The 20928-nt window shown below is 35.0% G+C and overlaps 1 protein-coding gene across 1 annotated transcript in view; it reads right to left on the bottom strand.

The window, feature by feature from the left end:
• LOC110193499 (phospholipid-transporting ATPase ABCA3-like) overlaps positions 1-20928 on the bottom strand; it is a 337264-nt gene that overhangs the window by 234325 nt on the left and 82011 nt on the right. The window contains 3 exon segments of the mRNA XM_078151735.1: positions 2-169; positions 5056-5356; positions 13380-13569. Coding sequence (XP_078007861.1) covers positions 2-169; positions 5056-5356; positions 13380-13569 — 659 coding nt within the window.

Here is a 20928-nt window from a genome sequence, read left to right as displayed (position 1 = left end):
ATAAATAGGATATTGTCCAAAACTGCAGTGGCTGTTCCGGGTGAATGGTATGCCTGGTTGTTGAACAGAGCAGTTGCGAGCAGCTTGCTGTTAGTGACATCCAGGGAAATTGCAACAATACAGTGCTCAATACATCTTTTACTTTCAACCAGGAAATCTTCTAGTTTACCTAAGGTGGAAAAGCATTACAGGTAAGTCAGGTGACATGAACTATAGAACCGTTATCATGCTAGGTTAGATTAAAAATGAAAGATACAATATCTGCCCTCAGAGGGCTTATAACATAAAGATTCCTTCATCAGTGATAGAGCTGCTAACTTAAGGCTACATAAGGTTAATAACAATAACAACAATACAAGTGATAACTATATTTATTTATATAATGCTTTAAGGTTTTCAAAACACTTTACAAAAATTATCCTATTTGATTCTCACAACAACCCTAAGTATTATTATTATCTCTATCTTACAGATGAGGAAACTGAGGCAAAGAGAGGCTGTGACTTGCCCAGCATCATATACCTAGTGAGGCCACCTAGCCATTCCAGATTTAACCCCTCTAGATTAAAACTCCTATGACATAGAGGGATACACTGACGAGCCCAGTTTTTTTTTCTGTATCTAACATCAGAATCAAGACTACAATGCAAATAAATCAAAGCATTAGTGACATTTCCAAATTTTAATGACAATGGAGGACCAGCTAGCTTTTCCCTCATTGTCTGCTATTGGTGGCTATTCCCATTGTGGCACTGGTCCTGCTTCTAATGAAATGGAAATGGAAGTACTGATTTTTATTAAACAGTGTGAATAATTTTTCAGTCTCTGGCTACACTTAACAATGATGAAACAAGGTGACCTAATAGTTGGATATCTTGACCGAGGACATATGGTAACTATTATTCCCATTAACATGACACATTATACTTGAAATGTTGGTAATTGTTCAGCAGATTTACATCTAAGACAAAGCATTGTACAGTGAATCTGTTCCTTTCAAGTTCAACATCTTGGTATGTCCCAGATTGCCCCCAAACTGCCCTGAACTTCTTTTTTCTCAATTTCACAATTTATTAAAATTTAGCATGTCTATTCTGTTGTCTAAATACACTACCTTTTTCTTTTCTTTCTATTTCAACGAACTCACTAATCTGCTTCAAATTGTATACCTCCTCTGTTTCACTTACAAGGCTCCATTCTCAAGTCCTCTTTCTTTACTGACTCCCTAACACTGTAACAAGAAAACTATTATATAACTTGGTTTAAATCTTTTCTTTTTCAAAGGTTCAGTAGCTAAAATGACATGACTTTTCTAAGAAATTCCTTTAAAATTATCTGTGTCAAAACAAAATCTCCAAAGAAATTAGGAATCATCTTAATTTTACAATATTGGCAACTACAACAAAGATTAAAAAAAATTATATTGCATGTTATCAGATGGAAAGGGAAAAGGAAGGGGATGCTATACGAAAACTTGGTTAACTGTTCCCTAATTTGGAAAGAATAGTCACAGGGCTTAGGGGTGGGGTATGTACTAATGAGTTATCAAAGATTTCTTTCTCATTGAACACTGGATCTTGGGGCAAAGAAAAACTGCATGAGATCAGCAGAATATAGTCATAAGTAAAGTTCTTTTACTAGGATACTCAAAGCAATTCTTCAAATAATTCAGCAAGGCAAATTGGTTGCCGAGGTTCTTGACCTTTTTTGTGTCATGGCACAAATCTCTTGGGCAGTTGGTTAGCCTAAGGATCCTTACTCAGCATAATATCTTTAAATGCATAAAATAAAACATACAGAATTAGAAAGGAAGCCAATTATATTGAAACACAGTTGTTATCAAAGCAAACAAGTTCATGGACCCCAGGTAGAAAAGTCATGGGAATTTCTTATACCAACACTTAGCAGTTTAAAAAAGGTTCTGATAGGCTGAAAACCAAAGTGGTGTTTTTCAAAGCCCAGATGAGATCAATGAGATAAAATTAATTTCTTGAAAAAAAAGACAACTAAGATTCAGTTAAGCAGCAATTGACAAGTAGAAAAGAGAGTGAGTGAATTATGACATTATTCCTATTTCCTTTGAATTTTGCTACTACTGCTCAGGTTTATCTATCTCTTTAGAGTTAATTAGTCCTTATGACTATTTTAACAAATAACTGATTTTGTGGAAGGAGCTAAGCATAATGGAAAGGATACTATACTAGGAGCTGGGAAACCAGCATTCTGATTCCACTTTGACCACTAACTACAGCTGTGAGCTCTAGTTAACAAATTATGCTTATGTATGTTCTTGTGCCTTTAAAAGGAAACAACTGGTCTGTGCAGGACTTTTATGATTGATACTTTAGTCTCTTATCATGAAGGATTCTTATCACTAGGGATCTCAGTATATAGATATTCTCTCCAACAGCAAAGATCACATCCTTTCCCAGCCTTCTTGTGTGATTCCCTTCCAGGCTCACCCACAGTACCTCCATAGAAGATGCACTTCATAGGCTGAAGGCCTTGTCCTGTTTTTGTTTGTTTATTTTTGTTTTTAAAAACCTTTTGTGGGAACCAATGTGGTACTCAAATTATCCATTATTTTTTATTTCATTCTCACTCTATGATTGGTCCATCTTCTTTTCTGATCATAGAGGTAGCATTGACTTGGAGTCTGAGAGACTTACCTTTGACACAGAGCTGTATGACTATGGACAACTCACTTAAATTTTTTTAACCTCACTTTCCTCATCAGTAAAATGGGGGTAATTATTAATAATAACCTCTATGACAGTTATGATCCCAATAACCTCTTGTCCAGTCCTAATGTCTCTCTTGACCTTCAGTCTCACATCTCTAACTGCCTACTGGACTTCCTGAACTGGATGTTCAACATGTCCAAAACTTAACTAATGATCTTACCCCTAAAATCCTTCACTCTTTCTAACTTCAGTATACTGTCAAGGTATCACCATTCTCCCAGTCACTCAGGTTCATAACCTAGATGTCTTCCTTGACTCTCATTTTCTCTAACCCCTCTCACCATCCCCCAGATCCAATCAATCGCTAAGTTCTGTCAATTCTACCCTGGAAACATTTTTTCCTTCTCTTCTTATCACTTCATGACTGGACTATCACAATGGCCTGCTGGTTGGTCTCCTTGCTTCAAATCTCTCTCCACACTCCAGTCTATCTTCCATTCTGCTGTCAAAATGATCTTCCTAAAGTATAGATCTGACCATGTGAACCTTTCCTCTGCCCCACCTCCCAGACCCATTCCATAAATTTTAGTGGCTCCTTATGACCTCCAGGATCAAATATAAAGTCTTTTCTTTGGCTTTTAAAGCTTTTTGTACCTGGGCCCTTCCTACCTTTCTAGTCTTTTTATACCTTATTGCCTCTCTAATTACTCTGTGATCCAGTGGCATTGATCTCCTTACTATTTTAGCAGTTGCTGAAGTCTTCATTTTTCATAATAATATCATCTGTGATTTTGTTTAAATATGCATGTATTTCTCTCTGAGCTATTTTGAAAACTGATCCTTCAATGTATTTAAAATTGTGTCCCTATAGGATGTACAGGATTTTACAGTTTGAGGGAAAAGGGCTAGAAACCTAGCTGTGGTCAGTCCTCTCCTATGGGAATTCATACAGGGCTGGGAGACTGCCAGTTTCCACAACTACCAATTTGAGGTGACTAACTCAAGCTAAGTTTCAGGGGTCTATACAAAAGAAAATATGCTCCCAATAGTAGGAGTGAGAGGGGCCAAACCATGAGAAAAGAAGCCAGAGACAAACTGCCATGAAGAGAAAAAAAAAGACTGAAATGACAAAAACATTAGACATAAACCTAAATCCCAAGCAAGAAAACTAACTGGGTAAATCATATGTACAGAAGGAAAAATAAGATTTATTTCCCCAAATCCACAAAACAATGAATAAGTGAACCCCAAAGCTATAATCAATCAATCAATTCATTGTAGCATCCTCTCTGGTCTTTCTCTCCTAACACCCATGTACCCTAACATGCAGGTTAGGTCCCCAGAGGATGGTTGAGTATCACCCTCCTGGGAACCTGCCTTGCCAGGATGAGTGGGAGTTGGGAAGATGAGCTCAGAGAAAGTGCTACATAATCAATCAATTTAAAAGCATTTATTAAGGACTTATTAGATGCCTAGCACTGAACTAAGTGCTGAAGAAACAAAGAAACAAAAAAGCAAAGGAGCTTACATTATCATGAGGAAGACAAATATATACATAAATAGGGATATACAAGATATATACGGATAAAGGAATTTCCTTGGCATCTCTATACTCTTGACTCCCCAAACAGAAGAATAAAATTTTATTTTAGAAAAAAATGAAATAATTACAGGTTCACAAAAATTCAAGTCAAATTTAAAAATATATGTATATACATGTGTATTTACGTGTGTGTATGTATGTGTATATATTCCCTAGGCATTGGATTTGTGCCTCCAGAATGAACTGATGCTGAGTCAGTTCATTCAGCCTTCATAGTTACTGTTTCCATAAAACATACTGAGAAAGCAGATTAATATGCATCCTGTATTTAGAGTCACTCAGATTACATACCATTCTGTACTTGGGAGACCTTGGATAGCTAGAGGTTTATGAAACACTCTGTGTGATACCTACTATATTAACCCATACAGTCAGTCATTGGCATATGGTAGGTAGCTGAAAGTTGGAAGAAGGCTTGCAGTCAAATTGCTTCTAGTTAGTATTGGAGATAAAAGCCAAGAAAGTTGTACTTCTTTCTTCATGTTTGTATTCTACCTGCTGCTCCCCTGCTTCTCCCCCACCTCTCCAACCCTCTAGAGTCCAATCTCTTTTCAAGTAGTATGGTGTGCTGTGGCAGAGAGAGCACTGAGTTTGGAGTCAAAGGAAGCATTTAAATTCTTAGTACTCTTGCTTTCTATCTGGGTCACTTTGCAAGTCATTTAATCACTCTAAACATCAGTTTCCAGTTCCCTTCTGGCTCTAAATTCTATGATTTCATTATATAGACCAGTTGTTCACACCATCAGACACTAATCACATGGTTCTTACCTCTCACCAATATGGGCTGTTGTCCTCTATTCTTTAGCATAATACTCAAGTATTTTGAGAACTTATTAAGTAGAGATGTATTTCCAGAGACAGAGAAAGGGACAATGGTTTTGCCATATTCACTCAAATCCAGTTTCAAGACTGGATAATCTTGAGAAATTATAGAATTAAAGCTACTGAAATATAAGGAACTGAATACCAGCGGTGCCAAAATGTGTATCAATGTCATCTTCCAGTTGCGCCAACAGTACATAGCTCTTTTGCTGAACATGGCATGGAATTGCTGGTAGTAGAGCTTATACTAGAATAAGGAAAGAGATACACAGTCATTACAATGGTCTCAGACAAAAGCAAGCTATTCAACTTGAAATCCTTTTCAGACTGAGCCTGTCAGTCAGTCAATCAAACATTGATTAAACACCTACTATGTGTCAGGCACTGTGCTAAGTTCTGGGAATACAAACACAAAGAAGAAAGTCCCTTCCCTCAAGTAGTTACAATCTAAGAGTGAAGACAACAAACAAACCAAAAAAGAAGTTAAAAAAGAAGAAATAGAAGGGAGGGAAAGTATCTAGCATGGTGCCATGAGGAGCAGGTAGGGAAAAAAGAGACGGCTAGCCTGGGTGCCCTCCTTCAATGGAGGTTCCAGGAGGAGTTCTCAGCCTTCCAATCAGAGGGGCCCCAGGGCCAAGAGGTGTCAGTCCCAGGGTTGATGTGGTCCTGCAGAAAGAAGAGGTTCCTGAACTCCAAAGTTTCCATTCTCTGCATAAAAAGTTGCCCAATTATTTGCCAATGACATTTTCTCTTGTTTTCTCTATCCTATCCTCTCCTAGCAACTCTAATTGCTTGCCCTTTTAATCATCTCCTCATTCTCTTTCATCTTCAGTTTCTCCTTCTATACTGGTACCTTCTTTGCTACTTACAAACATACTCAGGTATTCTCTAGGTTTAAAAAATATGCATGATGTGTATAATGTGTGTGTGTGTGTATATGAAATTTAACTCTACCATCCCCTTAAGCTATTATTCTATATCTTTCTGCCTTTTACTGGCAAACTCTTAGAAAAAAATAATCTAATCAACCAATCAATTTATTAATTAAATGTGCCAGGAACTATGCTAAGTGCTAGAAATATGAAGACAAAAATAAAACAGACTAATTCCCAAGGGATTTATATTCCAAGAGGGGAAATGAAATGTATGTGTGTGTTTAGATGAGACATATATAATTGATAAAATAGATACAATAGAGTGGGAAAGGCATTAGCAGTGGGGAGGTGATCAAAAAATGTCTTGTTAAGAAAGTGGTAGTTGTTGAATTGAGTCTTGAAGGAAACAAGGGATATACTAAGTGACAAAAGTGAGAAGGTAATGAATTCCAAGCATGGAAGATTGCCCATGACATCTCATGGAGAGAAAAGATGGCATGTTGTATGTGAGGAATAGAGCTGTTTAGCTAAACTGTAAAGTATAGGAAGGGAAGTAACATGTAATTGATAAGGTAAGGCTATAAGGAAACAAATAGAAATTTATATTTGATCTTAGGAGAAATAAGCCACTAGAGTTTTTGGAATAGGGTGTGGGGTGGATGGGTAATGTGGTTAGACCTTTGCTTTAAGAAAATCACTTTGGCAGGGGTGTGGTAGGATTGGAGTAGGGTGATAGTTGAGGCAGGGAGTCTAGTTAGGAGGTCATTGCAAAAATCTAGGTCAGATGATGAATGCCTAAACTTAGGCTGGTGGCCACGTGAGTGAAGAGAAGGAGAACTATGTTATAGGTTGTGGAGATGGAAATAACAAGATTTAGCAATTGACTAGATCTATGGAGAATCTTTTGCTATCTTTTCCAATTTCCATGGCATGAGGTAAAATCTCAGCATTGTTTTAATTTGTATTTCTTTTACTATTAATGATCTGCAGCATGTTTTAATGTACTTAATATAGTTGGCAATTTTTTTGGAAAACTCTTTGTATTCTTTGACCATGCATCTTTTGGGGAATGGTTCTTGGGATTACACATACACATATACACAGAGTGTTCCAAAAGTCTCAGTGTAATTTTAAACTTTAATAACATGTGTGTATATGCACACACATATGTTTGAGACAATGTGCCATATACTTTGCCAATTTTTAAACAATCACAAAAATAATATATTTGGATAATACATAGCATTACATATACAGATGGAATTTTAAAAATATTATACAAAAATATTATGCTGTATAACATAAAGTTTAGTGAAACAAGTCCCTCCCACTCACCTCTTCCCCATTGAGAAGGTAAAAAAATAATATAGCCTGGCAGAGCAAATTCACACATGGAGCATACTGAGAAATGTATATCTGTTTGCATCTTAAGTCTATCATCTCTCTGTCAGGAAGTGAGTAGAATATTTTGCCTTCATTCATTTGGATTTATAGTTAATCATGGCACTGGGCAGAGTTCTAAAAATCTTTCAAAGTTGGTTTTCTCTACAAATTTATTATTGCATCAATTTCTCTCCTTGTTCTCCTCACTTCCCTATTTATCAGTTCATAGAGATCTTCTCAAATTTCCTCTGAAACTATACACTTCATCATTTCTGATGGCATGATGCATCCATTACATTCATATACTACAATTTGTTTAGTTATTCCCCAACAGGATGCCCCCTTAGTTTCCAATTTTTGGCTATTGCAATAAAAGCTTCTATAATTATTTCTGTACACATATTTCTAACTTCTTTTTTGATTTCTTGGGGGTGGGGAGGGGAGATAGGTTTAGTAGTGGTAAAGCTAGGTTAAAAGGATATACATAGTCTGGTGACTTTTTTTAAACATAATTCCAAATTGTTTTCCAAAAAGGCTGAATAAATTTACAACTCCATCAATAGTGCATTAATGTGTCTATTTTCTCATACCCATTTCAACATTTGTGATTTTAATTTTTGTCATGTTTGTCAATCTAGTAAGTATTAGGTGGAATCTCAGAGATGCTTTAATTTGTATGTCTTTAATTATTAGTAATTTGTAGCATTGTTTCATATTGCTGATAGCTTGGATTTTTTACATTCAAAACTGCCTATTTGTATTCTTTGACCATTTATCTGTTAAGGATTGGATCTTCTTTTTTATAAATTTGAATCATTTCATTTTATATCTTACAAAGGCGACATTTATCAGAGAAATGTGCTGTGAAGATTTTTTTTTGCAACTACCAATTTTCTTCTAATTTTTGGTGTAGTAGATGTTTTGTGTAAAAACTAAAAATTTGGTATAATCAAAATTGTCCATTTGATTTTATGTGATCCTATCACCTCTTCAATCATAAACTTCCATTATCCAAAGATAATGAAAAATAATTTCTTCATTGCTCATCTAATTTGTGTATGATGTGCCATTTTATATCTAGGTCATGTGTCCATTTGGGGTATATCTTAGTGTGTAGTGTGAGATATCAGTCTAAATCTATTCTATGCCAGTCTTCCCAGCAGTTTTTGCCAAACATTGAATTTTTTACCCAGTAACTGGGGTCTTTGGGTTTACTGAACAGTATGCTATTAGGTTTATTTGCTTCCATATGCATATGTAATCTGTTCCACACATCAACCTATTTTTCAAACCAGTAATAAATTATTTTTATAATCACAACAGTTTGAGATCTGGTACTGGTTGATTCTGCTCAACCAATATCAGATCTCAACTGGCCAACTCCAAAAATGGGAATCTTTTTCTTCATTATTGCTCTTAAGATTCTTGATCTTCTGTTCTTCCACATGGGTTTTTGTTATTTTTTCTAGCTCTATAAAATATTCCTCTGGGAGTTTGGTACAGAACTGAATTAGTAAATTAATTTGGATAACATTTGTCATTTTTAAAATATTGGCTCATATGTTAATGTGCAGTTAATGTGCCTCCAATTGTTTAGTTTTTTCTTCTATTTCTATAAAGTGTGCTTTATAGTTAGTTTCATATAGTCCCAGGGAGAATCTTGGTAGATATACTTTCGAATATTTAAAAATTTTTGTGATCATTTTGAATGGAATTTTTCTTTTTAGCTTATCATGCTGGGTTTCGTTGGTTATATATATCGCACACACACATATACACACATATGTCTATATACATGTATATGAATGCATATGTACATACATGTATGTATATATTATGATTGTTGATGGTTTTTGTGGATTTATGTCATGCCCTACAACTCTGCTGAAGTAAAGTTATTTCAATTAATTTTTAAGGTTCTTTAAGTACACTTTAAGTACACCACAATATTGTCTACCAAAAGTGATAATTATTTCCTCTTTACTTATGCTTGTTCCATCAGTTTTTTATTCTTGTCATTGCTACCTTTAACATTTCTAGGGGCAGGTAGGTGGTGCAGTGGATAGAGCACCAGCCCTGGATTCAGGAGGACCTGAGTTCAAATCTGGCCTTAGACACAACACTTACTAGCTGTGTGACCCTGGGCATGTCACTTAAGCCCATTGCTTAAAACCAAAAACCAAAACCAAAAACAAACAAACAAAAAAACATTTCTAGTAGTGTGTTATAGTTGTGGTAACAATGGGCATCCTTGTTTTATCTCTGTTCTTACTGTGAAGGCCTCTATTTTCCATTACATAAAATGTTTTCTCTTTGATACTGATAAATGTTATTTAACACATTAAAGAAAAGTTGATTTTTCCCACTGATTCCTAGAGGTTTTAATAGAAATAAGTTTTGGATTTTATCAAAATCCTTTTCAGAATATACTGATATAGTCATTTTTTATTCATATGACTTATTGAAACAACCCAACATTCATAGTATAAACTTGACTTTAACATTTTATTTATTTTTCTGCATCAGTGTTCATTGAGGATGTTGGTCTAAAGTTTTCTTTCTCTTCTTTTCTCCTCTTGGTTTAATGATCATAGAAAGAGATTGGATCAGTGCCTTTTTGCTTCAATTTGCAAACAGTTTCTATAATACTGGAATTAACTATTCTTTGTGAATGTTTGGTAGAATTCATTTGTATATCCTTTCCTTTGGGAATTCATATATCACTTGTTCAATTTCTTTTTTTGATATTGCATTTTTAAAATAATCTATTACTTCTTTTGCTAAACTGCGTAGTTCATATTTTTAAAAATATTTGTCTATTTCCTCTAACTTATCAGTTGGTGGTTAGCATCTAATTAGACAAAGTAGTTTCTGATAATTTCCTTTATTTCCTTTTTAATTATTGTAAATTCTCTAAAAATTTTTGATGTGAAAAATTTGATATTCTCTTAAAAATAAGCTGTTTATATATAATATATATATACAATATATAAATTACTAGCTGTTTCTCTCTCTCTATATATATATATGTATATAAACTACTAATTTATCAATTCAATGATTTTTTTTTTCAATCTTATAAAAAGAAGTAGCTTGATGGTATGGTAGACAGAGTGCTAACTCTATACTCAGGGAGATCTGATTTCAGATCTAACTTCAGACATTACCTGTGAGATCCTGGACAAGTCACTTAACCTCTGCCTGCCTCAGTTTCCTGATATGTTAAAGGGAAAACAGCAGCATCTATCTCCAGGTATGTTGTAAGAATAAATGAGATATCTGTAAAGTGCTATATAAATGCTAGTTGCTATTATTGATTAGTTGTTATTATTATTACTAATAGTTATAACTAGCTTTTATATAGCACAAACCCAGCATGAAGTGCTAGAGAGATGAATTTCATTTAACATAACTATGTAAATTAAAAGATATTTGGGGGTATGTTTACCAAGAGTCACTCAGGGGTTATATAAAACCAACTATAAAACAGTCTTTGCAGAAATGGTGACAAAGCTAAATAACTGGCTGTTTAATAAAATTATTAAGAATCAAATTTATTATTAATAATAATAATACTGACAATCCTTTCCTTTTGGAATTTCTACTTTGTTACTTAGTTGGGGGTTGTATTAAAATTCTTTTTTAAATTTCATGTCTAAATCATTGATTTGTTATTTCTTTTGTTGAAGCAAACATTTTTAAAAAATAAATTTCTCCCTCAGAAGTGCTTTAGCTGTATCATATAAGTTTTGATATGTTACACCATTATTGTCATTTTCTTTGATGGAATTTTCTATTGTTTTTTTGACCCACCAATTCTTTAGCATTCTGCAATCTAACATCCAATTACTTTTTAAATTCATTCTTTAAGGATCTTTTATTGAATTTAAATTATTGCATTTTGATAAGCAGATGATGTCTTTAGTATTTCTGCTTTTCTGTGTTTTTTTGGTGAGGTCTTAATGCCCCAATAAATGGTCAGTTTTGCAAACTCTTCTATATTCCTATTCAGTAATTGCCAAAGATCTATAATCTCTAATTTTTCTATTTAGCTTCTTAACTTTTTCCTTGCATGTCTTTTGGTTAGACTTGTCTAGGTCTGAAAAGGATACATTAAGGTCCACCACTATTGTAGTTTTACTGTCTATTTTCCCCTCCAATTTGATTAACTTTTCTTTTAAGTATTTAAATGCTATCCTATTTGCTGCTCACATATGAAGTGTTGATATTGATTTACTATCTATGATGCCTTTAAACACAATGTGATTTTTCTGCTTATTTCTTTTTATCAAGTCTACATTTATTGTAGCCTTTCCTATAATCCTGATTGCTCTCCCTCTTTTTTTTTTTAGGTCAACTAAAGCATTATGGATTTTGCTTCAGTCCCCCATTTTAACTTTAGGCAAATGTTTCAAGCATATTAAAAAAATGCATTGTTGGATTCTGCTTTCTAATACATTTTGTAGTCTTTTGTCATATGGGTGAGTTCATCTCATTCACAACGTTATATTTGTAAACTTTATATAATAATAACACACAATTTGATAACTGTGTTTTTTATTCTATCCTATCCTCTTATTCTTCTTTCTCTTTTTGCATACCTTCCTTACCCTTTGTAAATAAGAAGGTGGTAGAAGATCAGGAGTTTGCCAGATACTTGTGTTCTTATAAGTAAAATAACCTGTTTCCTCTCTGTTGCAGCTGTTCTCTTGCTTTTTCTCTACCTCTGAATCTAGGTTTTAAAATATTCATCTTTTCTTTTAATCCTCTCTTCAAATTCTTACCTCCAACATCTGTGTTTGTTTTGCTTGCCTATTCACATACCTATCCTGCTCTCCCTCTTGGACTACTCTCTACCATTGTTTTGCCCCTGTTCCCTAGTATGTCCCTTTTTAGTTTAGTATATTTATTCAATGAGGCTATTGACCTGTCAGGATAAATATGCTACATATATATTTTGAGTAGTAGCTGTGCACAAGTGAAGAGATTGATTGAGCAGCTAGTGCAAATTCACTAGGATGAATTGAGGGGGATAAACTCAAGAAATGCTTGCCCACTGTGCTCTCAGCTGTATATTCAGTCAGAGGAACTCATAGAAGGAATGGAAGGCGGGGAGAAGAAGGATGGATATAGGGTAGGCTTTCTTTACCAATATTCACGATAATTCATGTATCTTTCTACAGACCAGCAGCCATGATACTGAAAATCACTGCATATAAAACCTTTACGACATATGCCAAAGGTCCCAGTAATAAATCAATAAACGGGGTAAAAAATGGGGGAGGAGATCCAGACCTATGATTTCATAAATGTGGGGAACTCTAAGTGCAGAAACTCTATCAAAAGAAATCAGTAACTTCTCTAACATAGTATGAGCTGTCAGGGGCCTTGGGAAACTAAATTAAATTTTAATTGTTTACAAAGATAGTATCTATCAAGCAAGACTTGAATTCAATTCTTCCTGAGTCCAAAACTGGTCTTTTATTCACTGCCTTCCAAATTATTCTTAGTGCCATATAATTCATCTTTCCATGAGTACATGTTCCATAAATCAGTCTTTAGATTTTATCTAGGAGTCTACAGAGTGAACCCATGGACATGGTGACATTTCATTAGACAATTACTGTTTCCAATGGAAATGCCTAAATTTGAATCAATGTTCCATATGTTGATTACTTATAGTTTGCCAGGGCCTGGTCAACTTCAGTCAAACTGACAAATAAATGCGGGGGGAGGGGAAGGATGAAATGAGATAGCCTAAAGCAGAGGTAACTGACTCTAAAGAATAAGAGTATCAGTTCATGGTCTTTGCAAGAGGTCTCCATGGTAGTATTTATAATAGTATAAATCCAATCTACATGTCAATAGTCAGGTTTGCAATAGAGTGGACAGAACCTTAAATATGGCTGGACCCTCCATTGCTGACATCTCCAAATTTTGTAGACTTCAAAACATATCCCTCGTGCTCTAAACCAAGCCCAACAGTCTATTTGTCCCAAGAAAAGTACTCACCCCAGTGTTGAACATCATATGAGAGATACTTGGTATGTTTGTGGTCATGAACTTGTTAAACTGATTCTTTTTCCAAACATGATGTTTTCTAGTAATTGATTGTTTTCTGGTTATTTCCTCTTTCTCATTCCATGAAGAAGAAAGTTGGATGTCTTGGAGATTCATATGGGCATCCGCCAGTTTACCAACCCTGTACCAAAAAGTATTTCATTATAATTACAGCTAAAATATATATTTGCCTTTTAGGAATATGAATCAAGATGAAACACTTGAGTTTCCTCTGCATGATTACTGAGTAGGAGGAAGCACAGAAGACATGAAAAGGAGATCCCTTTCAATACCCCTGAAGTAGCTAACAAAAATTTTAGCATTTCTGCAAGCTACATCATTAGTAATAAGCTCTGAGGTGACATTTATGGGAAATTAAAAATTCATTAATTTCCAATGGTACAAAAAGGCTACACATTCAAGAGATCCTGCAACACAAAGCAGGGAATCCTGGGCCCCAGAGGTGGTTACTCAAATGACAAGGCTCAAATGATTATGCAGCTTTTCTTTTCAACCTCCATTAAATAATACAACCCTTATAATAAGAATGCTAAATAAATATTTTCTTTACACTGGAAAGAATTGGTCACATGGGCAGATACACCTGTACTGCCAACCTCAGAGAGTTCTCATGAGGGTAAAAAAGAAATTATGGAAGGAACTTTTCTCCTTATAAAAGCTTGGAACACACCTTCATGTGATCACACTACCTTTCATTTATCATTTTCATTCCTTTCTTATTTTTTATGGCTAAACTTATCAGAATTGTTTGCTTTAACATCTGTATGTCCTTACTATCCACTTGCTGTTTTCCATTTTTCTTCTTTACCATTTATTTGTTCATTGACTCACCCACTTAAGAGTCAACAAGCATGTATTATGAATCTGCTATATGCAAGGCTCAGGGACAATCTCTGGGGATACAAAAACAAAAATTAAAGACCCTGCTCTTAACTTACATTCTACCAGGAAGAAAATACACATAGAGATAAACCAATACTAAATACATATATGTGTGTCTCCCTCCCTAGAGATATATATGTACTTATATTTACATGTACATGTCTATAAGTGAGTATATATATATATATATATATATATATATATATATATACACACATATATATACATATAATATATATATACATACTATATATATATATAATATATATATATTACTGGGGGAATTAGGTAAGGTCTTGTACATGACAGAACACTTGAGCAAAGCCTTGAAGGAAAGAAAGAAATCTAAGAGGCAGAGGTGAGGAAGTGTGTTTTAGGCACAGGGCAGCCTGTGCAAGGCATGGTAATAGACAACAAGATGTCATGTAAGGAGAAGGGAGATTTCACTAGTTTGGCAGAATGTAGAATATACGAGGAGCAGTTCCATACGAAACCTCTTCTCTTCAAGGTCACCAACTATCTTTTCCTGCCTTTTCTTTAGTCTCATTCTCCTGGGCATGTTTCTATGTAGTTGGAATATCACTGAACTGAAAGTTAGAATTGCATTTGAGCATTGGCTCTTTTACTAATAATTCAGTAACCTTAGGTAAGGTATAGTACTTGTCTTTGTCTCACTTTTCTCATCTGTTCAGTGAAGGACAGCCCTGTGGGGCTATTTTAAGAATCAAAAGAAATGATACAGGCTCAGATTGACTATAAATAGTATCTGTTTCTCTTTTGGCCAGCAACTCTGAGAGTCTTCCCCTCCCAGTTTGATTGAGGCCCATTCAAGGAATGGACATTGCTTCACTCAAAGTGAGAACTCAGAAAGACCTTAGCTTAAAAAGGTCAAGGTCTCCCACAGCATCCTGGGCCATCTCCAGTCATCCTGATCTGTATCTGGCCACTGGACCCACATGGATCTAGAGGAGAAAGTAAGGTTGGTGACCTTGCACAGACCTGCTTCACTCAAATCCAATTCAATTGCAAGTCATGTCATCATCTCCTTGATGTCATGGTCCTTTTCAAAAATGAAGGACAAACCATGCAACCAACAGCAATAAATGAAAACTCAGTTTGATCACTAATAGAATTTATTATCATTGATAAGAAAATAATATATTGGCTGAAGAACAATAAGAATATGCCAAAAGGTCTCAGGTGTTTAAAGAGTAAATTATTATTGGTTCAGTAATTATTTCAGTTACTCAAAAGACTCCAACATTTATACTGTGTTGGTTAATTAACACAAAACCTTAGACTCAATTCTGAAGATATGGCTCAATCAGGTACGGCAAACATAAACAACCGACACAAATATAGTGAAAATAACAGAATATTTGATATTTACGTGGAAAATCGCTCTATTTAAAACACCCCAACAGTAATGCCAAGAAGAACTGATATAAAATCTAGACTTAAATGCACTATCATTTCTTCTAAATAGGACTAAATATGACTTCTAAATTAAAGAAGCTAAGCTGAACCACCATATATTAATAATGTCATATACATGGAGGGCATCAAAGTATATGTCTCAACTGAAAAAAATATTAAACAAGGGTTTCATGGTCCTGGGATCCATGAACTTTTTTTTTTTAATACTTTGATAAATGAATTTCAATATAAATAGTTTCCTTTTTAATCCTAAGCATTTCATTTTATTAATTAAAAACATTACTCAGAAGTGGTTCATAGGCTTTCCTTGACTTAGAAAGGTCCATGACATTAAAAAGGTTAAGAACCCCTTAATTAGATAGTTTTTTCATCTTGTGTAGGCTTTTGCTAATAAACAAATAAATAATAAATAAATAAAAGTCATTTGGACTCAGTAAAATTTTTAACATATATCAAGAAAAAAGTCTAAAATTCTTACTGTACCCCAAGAAAAGAGAGTGAATGAAGGCTTCAACCTTAAATTGAGAGGTGACATTGAACTAACAGATGAAAGCGATATCTACAAACTGCTTAATATTCTCTAGGAAAGACACATTCATTATTAGGTTAGGAAGAGATTTAGTTGTCCCTCGGTCTCTGCCTCTCCCTCCCTCCCTCCCCCATCTTGAAAGCCTTAAGAATTCTGATCAAAGCAATGGTCAACCATTATCTTCAGAGTCCCTATGATGAAGCATGTTCACTTCCTGACAGAGAGGTCATGGACACAAGGTGCAGAGACTTAGTTTTTTGGATATGACTACTGTTTGCTTTAATTTTCCTTGACTTTGTTTGGTACAAACCTTTCTTATCCCTTTCTTCCTACTGATTAATTGGGAGAGGGGAATACTAAGGGGGAAAGAGTGAGTTAGACACAGTGCTGTCCAAAAAAGGGTATCATTGAAACATTTTGGAAAAAAATGCATAGAAGATAGGAGAAAGAAGTTCAGGAGGAAGTTTTGAAAGTAATTTGCAGAATCTATTATATACTTTCAGGAAAAAAAAGGCAAGAGATTCACAGTTTCATACAGAACCCTACCCTTTTGTGTTCTGCTGTATGTATGGAAATGCTCTTTTTATGTTTATGTTCAGAATAAGAAATGAAACTATAAAAATGCTTGTTGATTGACAGTACACTTAGACTTCAGCGCTGCATTTTGTAAAATCTCTCACACTATGCTTGACAGCATAGTAGATACAGGGAAATGTGATAAGTAATAGTATCATTCAGTCGATTTGGAATATTCAGAATGACCATACTTAAAGAGCAGTTTAGTAGGTCATCGTACACTAAGAGAGAGATCTCTACTGTACTGCCACAGGGGATCTTTGGGTAAATGCTAGTCAACATTTTCATCAAAGACTAGGATGAAGGCAGAGATGGAATGCCTGTCCAATGTGTAGATGAAATGAAGCTGGAAGGAATAACACACATTTTAGATGACAGAGTCCATATCCAATGAGATTTTAACACTATAAAATGATTGGTCAATTTGTATAAGTTGTATTTAAAAATGGAAAAATACCTCCCAATTAATTCCATGAGTGTTGAATGAGAAATATGTTAAAACAAGTCCCATGAAAAAGATCTGGGGATTATAGTGAATGACAGAAAAAATGTGAGTCAACTGCATGACACAGTAGGTAAAAAAGCCATTGACATGTTATGCTATGTAGAGACAGTTCACGAAAGTGGAAAATGATAGTCACATTATACTCTCCCAACAGTGCCACAATTGTTTAGTTCTCAGTATAGAAAATACAGATGTACACCTCACAGATGGACCAGGTCAGTATAATGAAGATTACAATATTAACCTAATTATTTTACAGGCAGTACTATACCAGTAAATTATTGAGAGAAAACTTTATAATCTAGATGAAATAATAACAAAATTCAACTGGAAGAACCAAAAGTCTAGAATCTCAAGGGTAATAATGATACAAAATATGAATGAAGGGGGTAAAGTATTATCAAGATTCAAACTACATTAAAGAGCAGTAGTCATCAAAACAATTTGGTACAGGTTAAAAAGAGAAAAGTAGATCAGTAAAACAGACAAGGTCAGCAAAAAGTAGAAATCACAGAAAATAGTAGCCTGATGTTTGACAAATCCAAGAACATAAGTACTATGGGTAGTACTCCCTTTTAAAAATATTAAATCTTTTTGACTATCCAACATTTATTTTCCTCCCTCTCACTTTGACACCTAGGGCAACTAGTGGTATGGTGGATAGAGTACTGACCCTGGAGTCAGGAAGACTCATTTTCATGAGTTCAAAACTGACCTCAGACACTTACTAGCTGTGTGAGCTGTGCTAGTCACTTCAACCTGTTTGCCCCAGTTTCTTCATCTGTAAAATGAGCTAGAGAGGGAAATGACAAGCCACTTTAGTATCTTTGTCAAGAAAAACCCAAATGAGGTTATGAAAGAGTCTGACACAACTGACACAACTAAACAAACAACACTTTGGCATCAAAGTGATTTTGGCACAACATCTTGTAACAAGTAAAGCCAAGAAATGCTTATATTTGCTGTCATTCAAAACTGTATATGTCATTCTCCATATTAGTCCTCACTACTCTGTCAGGATATGGGTAGAATTCTTCACTGTCGGTCTTCTGAAAGCATAGTTGATAACTGCATTAATCAGAGTTCTTAAAAGTCTTTCAAAATTGCTTGTTTTTACAATGTTTATTTTACAGTATACATTCTTCTCCAGTCTCTGTTCACTTTACCCTTTATTACTTCATAAGTTTGCCCAAGTTTCTATGAAAACTATCCTCCATCATTTTTTATTAATTTATTTATTTTTAGTTTTCAACATTCATTTCCACAAGATTTTGAGTTCCAAATTTTCTCCCCATCTCGCCCCTCCCCTACCCCAAGATGGCATGCATTCTGGATACCCCTTCCCCTAATCTATCCTCTCTTCTATCACCTCCCTACTTCACTTACCTCCTTCCCTTTCTGTTTTCCTATAGGGCAGGATAGATTTCTATACCCCATTGCTTATATATCTTATTTCCCAGTCGCATGTAAAAACAACTTTAACATTTGTTTTTAAAGCTCTGGGTTCTAAATCTTCTCTCTTCCTCCCTCCCCATCCACCCTCACTGAGAAGGCAAGCAACTGGATACAGGTTATATGTGTGTAGTCACTCAAAACACTTCCACAAGCCACACTGTGAAAAACTAACTATATTTCCCTTTATCCTATCCTGCCCCACATTTATTCTATTCTCTCTTTTGACCCTGTCCTTCCTCAGAAATGTTTGCTTCTGATTACTCCCTCCCCCAATCTTCCCTCCCTTCTATCATCCCCCTGCTCTATCTCCTTCTCCCCTATTTTCCTGTAGAGTAAGATAGATTTCCATACCCAATTGAGTGTGTATAGTATTCCCTCCTTAAGCCAAATCCGATGAGAATAAGATTCACTCATTCCCTCTCATCTTTCCCCCACTTCCCCTCCATTGTAAAAGCTTATCCTTGTCTGTTTTATGTGAGACAATTTACCCTATTCTACCTCTCCTATTGTCCTTCTCTCTGCATAATCCTCTCTCTTAATTGTATTTTTTGATATCACCCTTTCATCTTTAACTCACCCTGTGCCATCTATCTATCTATCTATCTATCTATCTATCTATCTATCTATCCACATATTTTTTCCCTCCAACTAACCTAATACTGACAAAGGTCTCATGAGTTACAAATATCATCTTTCCATGTAGGAATGTAAACAGTTCATCTTTAATAAGTCTCTTATTATTTCTCTTTCCTGTTTACCTCTTCATGCTTGTCTTGAATCTTGTATTTGAAAGTCAAATTTTCTATTCAGCTCTGGTCTTTTCATCAAGAATGCTTGAAAATCCTCTATTTCACTGAATGACCATTTTTTCCTCTGAAAGATTATACTCAGTTTTGCTGGGTAGGTGATTCTTGGTTGTAATCCTATCTCCTTTGACTTCCAGAATATTATATTCCAATTCCTCTGGTCCCTTAATGTAGAAGCTGCTAAATCTTGTGTTATCCTGATTGTGTTTTCACAATACTTGAATTGTTTCTTTCTGGCTGCTTGCAATATTTTCTCCTTGACCTAGGACTCTGGAATTTGGCTACAATATTCCTAGAGGTTTTCCTTTGGGGATCTCTTTCAGGAGGTGATTGGTAGATTCTTTCAATTTGTATTTTACCCTCCGGTTCTAGAATATCAGGGCAATTTTCCTTGATAATTTCTTGAAAGATGATGTCTAGGCTCTTTTTTTGATCATGGCTTTCAGAGAGTCCAAAAATTTCTAACTTATTTCTCCTGGATATACTTTTCAGGGTCAGTTGTTTTCCCAATGAGATATTTCACACTGTCTTCTATTTTTTTCATTCTTTTGGTTTTGTTTTATATCTGGATTTCTCATAAAATCATTAGCTTCCATTTGCTCCATTCTAATTTTTAAGGAAGTATTTTCTTCAGTGAGCTTTTGGACTTCCTTTTCCATTTAGCCAATTCAGCTTTTTAAGGCATTTTTCTCCTCATTGGCTTTTTGGATCTCTTTTCCCATTTGGATTAGTCTTTTTTTTTTAAGGTGTTATTTTCTTTGGTATTTTTTTTGGTTCTCCTTTAGCAAGCTGCTGACTTGTTCTTCATAATTTTCTTGCATCACTCTCATTTCCCTTCCCAGTTTTCCCTCTACTTCTCTTACTTGCTTCTCAAAATCCTTTTTGAGCTCTTCCATAGCCTGGGACTGATTCATATTTTTCTTGGGAGGCCTTGGATGTAGGAGCCTTGACTTTGTTGTCTTCTTCTGATTGTATGTTTTGATCTTCTTTATCACCAAAGTAAGATTTCATAGTCAGAGGTTTTTTTCTGCTGCATGCTCATATTCCTAGCCAATTACTTGAGTTATAAATGCTTTGTTAAGGTAGGGGTCTGCTTCTGGTGTGAAGAATGTATTGTCCTAGTCTTTGGGGGTTTTGTGAAGCTGTTTTCAGAGATACTTCTAGTAAATTGTCAGTTCTTCCAGTATGATCAAAGGAGAGGTGTTCACTCGTCTCCTGGCCTGTGCTCTGGTCTGTGAGTGACCACAAGCACTCTTTTCTGCCTTGAACTGTGAGGAGGATTCTCTCTTC

The sequence above is a fragment of the Phascolarctos cinereus genome, unplaced genomic scaffold (genome assembly GCF_003287225.1).
Source record: "Phascolarctos cinereus isolate Bilbo 61053 unplaced genomic scaffold, phaCin_HiC Scaffold_4;HRSCAF=312, whole genome shotgun sequence".
Taxonomy (NCBI): Eukaryota; Metazoa; Chordata; class Mammalia; order Diprotodontia; family Phascolarctidae; genus Phascolarctos; species Phascolarctos cinereus.
Note: the sequence above shows the minus strand (reverse complement) of the source record. Positions and strands in the feature narration are given on the sequence as shown.